The 5008-nt window shown below is 56.2% G+C and overlaps 1 protein-coding gene across 1 annotated transcript; it reads left to right on the top strand.

Moving 5' to 3' along the window:
• The first annotated feature begins 3281 nt into the window (after positions 1 to 3281).
• On the top strand, positions 3282 to 4662 carry NUPR1 (nuclear protein 1, transcriptional regulator). Its single transcript, XM_006756867.2, has 3 exons — positions 3282 to 3518; positions 3908 to 4055; positions 4373 to 4662. Exons 1-2 carry the CDS (start codon positions 3404 to 3406, stop codon positions 4042 to 4044), a joined length of 252 nt encoding a protein of 83 aa, XP_006756930.1. The 5' UTR covers positions 3282 to 3403; the 3' UTR covers positions 4045 to 4055; positions 4373 to 4662.
• Positions 4663 to 5008: the final 346 nt, after the last annotated feature.

Here is a 5008-nt window from a genome sequence, read left to right as displayed (position 1 = left end):
TGTCTCGCCTGGCTCTCTTCCTGCAGGTGCTGCCCAGCTGTCCAAGGCACGACATGGTAGGAGCGCCCACTGTTTACTCAATGTTGGTACAACAGGTGGTGGGTTCCCAAAGTCCCTTTTCTCCTGGCCACCCTCCCTCTACCCAGCCCTCCCCCCAGCCTTCCCTCTCCTGGACCTCCTTCCCTGGCTCTGTGGAGGACGCCACAGTGACTTCACGGTCTGGGGCTAGGGGGTGGCGCTAGGATTGAGCGTCTCCATTCCCTCAGAGCAGAGCATCTGGAAGCTGAAAAAACAGTGCCGACCACAGCATAACTTCAGGTATTCGACCAGTCACTTATTAAGCGCTGACTGTGTGCCAGGCATTGGTGATACAACAATGATAAGATAGATAAGATTCCTTCCTTCATGAGTAATAATAATAATAGCTAACATATATTAAGTACTTATTATCTTCTAAGGCTGGGCCAAGCCTTTATGAGAATTAGTATTTTAATCTTCACAGCAACCCCACTAGGTAGATACTATTATTCATCCCATTTCAGGAGGAAATGGAGGCCCGGAAAGGCTAAATAAGTTGTCTAAGGCCGCACTGCTAACAAGTGGAGGAACCAAGCCTGGACTCAGGCAGGCTGCCTGCCACACCTGCTCCTTTAACCAAAGCAGACCAACCATCGCATCCTAGTGGGGACAAATCCTGAAGAAGCAAACTAATAAAAAAGATATTTCTAGCCCTGGCCAGTGTGGCTCAGTTGGTTGGAGCACCATCCTGTACACTGCAAGGTTGCGGGTTCAATCGCCGGTCGGGGCACATACCCAGAGGCAACTGGTCAATGTTTCTCTCTCACATCGATGTTTCTCTCTAAAATCAGTAAATATGATTCTCTCTCATCATTGATGTTTCTCTCTCTCTCCCTCTCCCTTCTCTGAACTCAATAAAAAATATTTTTTAAATAAATAAATAAAATCAATAAACATTTAAAAAAAGATATTTCCATTAGTGGTAACTAATCCTACGGAGAAAGCCAGGTAAAATCAGGGGATGGGTGAAGGAGAGCCGGGGCATGCGTGGTGTTCCGGACAGTGAGGCACAGGAAGCTGCCAAAGACCCTCCCGCCTCAGGGCACAGAGCTTGCTCAGCTCTCAGCCTGGTCCAAGACAGGCACCAAGTGTTAGGGATGGGAAGGCGGGCGGGAGGAGGGGGGGCGAGGGAAGGAGGGATCCGGGCAGGTGCCTCCACACACACCTGCCAGTGTTTGGCCAGCTGTGCTGATGAGAAAGCCCCAGAAGACGGTCAGGTGGGCCGTGGGACGGGCCTTCACCCCTCACCAGCTGCCTGACCTTGAGCAAGTCACTCTGAGTCTCCCTTTTCCTTCCTGGAAGAACTGGGCGGGGGCAGGGCAGGGGGCAGGGCAGAGGGCAGCTCATCACGTGCAGGCTCCGGACGAGGCCCTGTGGCAGCAGCTTACACTGGCCTGTGGCTGTCTTCACTTCACAGGGCAGCCGGCTCAGAAGTGAGCCCGGCATCTCACCAGTGGCCAGGGTCCTGGGGGCAGAGGTGAATAAGTGGAAGACCACCCTCGGGGGGCAGCTCTGGAATTTGTGGGGGTCTCTTGGTCATCACAAGGGGAGCAGCACAGAGCAGTGGCCCACAGAATTGCCCCACATCCTGCACGACATAGGATGGTCCTGCTAGAAACTCATGAAGCTAAAAATCGTATTAACCGTGATGACCTGTGCCTCCTCCTACCCCACCTGATGCCATGATGACGGACGGCACTGAGCGGTACAGCCCACCACTTCGCAAGAACACCTGTCTCCGTGTTGTCTCCACCTTGAATTTGTCTTGGTGTGATCTTTGTTTAAATTAAGGTTATTTTTTTTTCTTTCTCTTAACACCTGATCTGCTATCAGCCCAATTCTGATTTGATTCATGTGTCGCCCAGTCTTCACTTTCATTTCCTGGGTGTTCAAGAACTCACCAATCACCCAGATCTGGGAAACAAAAGCTAAACTTAACTCTGGCTCAGGCCCCAGAGAAATGCAAGCAAAAGTGCTGCTTCCTGTTAAACAGAGGACAGCAGGGTTATTGCTAAGCTCGGGGAGGATGGAGCTCAGGTAACCTGAGAAGGGGATGACATTTCAATAGGCTCACAGCTCCGGGGGAGCGTGAGCGGAGAACCAGCACCTGGCCTGGCAGAGAAGTCCTGTCCTTGGGAACCACAGAGTTAAACACACACACACACACACACACACACACACACACACACACACAGGGGAGCTGGGAGCTGGTGCAACTCGACCCACCCAGATCCTTCAGGCAGGAGTGGAAAATTCCACTCTCACACATTTCGTATCTGAACCCCCTCTTTTAATTCACATTAAATCGCGACAAACATCTGCTTGCTCCATAACGCCTTCTGCTTTGGTGTTTCCATATTTTGCAGTGCATACTATTTTATGATGAATTAACCTCTTCTGTTTCCTCTATGACAGTAGGGCTCGCTCTACTGAGCTGTGAGGGGCGTGACTAACCCTCACACAGTGCGGTGGGCACGGGGCCGGGGCCGGGGCTGGGCACTGCTGCAAGTGCCCTCCCACATGCTCCTCTCACCAGCTCTATGCAGCTTCAATTATCACCGTCCTCGTTTTACAGAGGGAAAAACCAAGGCACAGAGAGGTACAGTGGCTTGTCTGGGGTCACACAGGAATAGTGGACCAGGGGCTTGAGATCCAGCTCCAGAATCTGCACTCGTAACCACTCGGCTAGCCTCCCTCTTAGGTGAAGGGAATGACGGAGGGGCCCCAGTTCAGGATATTCAGGGGGCTTTCCAAGGAGTGATGGGGTGAGAACCACTGACCTAGCGCTCGTTTGTTGCTATCCTCTCCCCGCATTCCTTACCCCATATGCCGCCACACAGTCCTGAATCTGAGCCACAACTGGGGTGGAGTGAGGGTCAGCCGTGTGACCATGACCCCGATCCCAGAAGGGGCACGTGGCTGAGGGCAGCAGATGGACAGGAAGGAGTGGGCCGCCCTCAGGTCCCTGCTGGCCGTGTTCCCAAGGACTATTTATGGCCAGACCTTGCCAGGCCCCTCCTCGCTGAGGGGCAGGGAATCTCCTCTGTGGAAAACACCGGGGCCGGTGGGGCGAGCCCCAGCGAGGGCGGGGGGCAAGGGGCTGGGACTCACGAGACTGACTTTCCCCCCCTTATGCCGGGTGTTTACCGCGGTTCTGGGAAAGGGCCAGATTGCATCAGACAGGGCCTGCGGGGCTGGGCTACGGCCGCTGAGGAGGAGACGTGGCCTTATAAGTCGGATCCAGTGAGCTGGGAGGGGCCAGGAAACCAGACACAAACTAAGCTGTGGAAGGCGAGAGAGACAGTGAGGTACTAGTAAGCCAGCCATGATGTCCACCTTCCCCAGAGCAGCCAGCTCATCGCAGCAGCCCCTGGGCCCACAGGACGAAGACCCCAGCCTGGACGAGTCCGACCTCTACAGCCTGGCGTATTCCCAGCTGGGTAAGGCCTGGCCCTGCCCCTCCACTCTGACCCTCCTTCCTCCGGCGGGGAATAGGGACTATACCCCAAAGCAGCGGTTCTCAACCTGTGGGTCGCGACCCCTTTGGTCACAGGGGTTGCCTAAGACCATCGGAAAACACATATATAATTACATATTGTTTCTGTGATTCATCACTATGCTTTAATTATGTTCAATTTGTAAGAATGAAATTGGGGGTCACCACAACATGAGGAACTGTGTTAAAGGGTCGTGGCATTAGGAAGGTTGAGAACCACTGCCCCAAAGCTAGGTGGTGGCAACCCCAGCCTCCCAACTCCAACCCCAGCTCTTTCCACCACCGCCTCCCCCTGCCTCCAGCCGCTCACTCTGCTCTTGCCTGCGTTCCCAGGAGTGGGAGGCCGGAAAGGTCGCACCAAGAGAGAAGCCGCTGCCCACACCAACCGCCCCAGCCCTGGGGGGCACGAGAGGAAGCTGGTGGCCAAGCTCCAGAACACGGAGCGGAACAAGCGAGGGGCGCGGCCCTGAGACCACGGGAGGTGAGGTGCCAGGGGCCCAGGGCCCGGGAGACCCTCCGCTTCGAGGGCCAGGACGGGAGGTGCTGGTTGGGTGGGGAGGAGGGATTGAAGACCTGGTGTCTCAACACAGAAGAAAATGAGACATACATTTGACTCAGTTTCCCAGTGACCGGTGCAAAGGGGGACACAGAGACCCTTTCCTACTGGAGGGAAGTGTGGTTTACAGAGAGGGAAACTGAGGCCCAGAGGGGAGAGGGCTTTTCTCTGGAGTCGCGGAGCAAGTGATGGCAGGATGACCCAGGCCTCTGTCCCTCGCACCAACTGCTGTCCTTCCCCAGAGGAGGCCGGAGCACGCACCCCCCACGGCGACGTTGGCAGGACCACGGAGGACCCGGCGCCCCGAGGCAGGACCCGGGCCTGCTCGCCCACCCGACTCCCAGGACTCCCCCACCTGCCTCAGGCTCTGAGGGGCCCCCAAGGGAGCACCTGCAGAACAACGGCAAGATAGGGGGCAAGAGGCAGGGCGGGCGTGGAGGGGCAAAGCCACGAAGGCGCCCCAAAGAGAAAGGTGCCGAGGAAACCGGAGCTCCCCAGGCGGCGCGGCAATAAAGTGCAGCGGCAGCTGTGAGTCTTGTCCTCTCGGTGTGGCTCTGCGGCGCCGGCTCCCTGTGTCTGCGGCCGCGCCGGCTCCCTGTGTCTGCGGCCGCGTGGACCCAGAGCTTTGGTTCGGGTCTGTCTGTATTCGGTTACTGCAGGGGCGGCGGGGGTTGGGGGGGTCTGACTTTGCAGGGCCTGCAGCGGGGAGTATGTGTGCGTTCTGGCTTGGTCTGGGTGGGCATGTGCTTTGGTGCAGACGGTCCTGTGGTCTCTTCTGGGTGCAAGGACAGTCCTCCGCTTCCTTTTCATCTGCCCATGACACAGTCCCCGCCCCAGCAGAACAACAACCTTGTTGATCAGGTTGTGTTCCTATAAAA

Source organism: Myotis davidii, unplaced genomic scaffold (assembly GCF_000327345.1).
Source record: "Myotis davidii unplaced genomic scaffold, ASM32734v1 scaffold934, whole genome shotgun sequence".
NCBI classification, from domain to species: domain Eukaryota; kingdom Metazoa; phylum Chordata; class Mammalia; order Chiroptera; family Vespertilionidae; genus Myotis; species Myotis davidii.
This window is presented reverse-complemented; position numbering and strand designations above follow the sequence as displayed.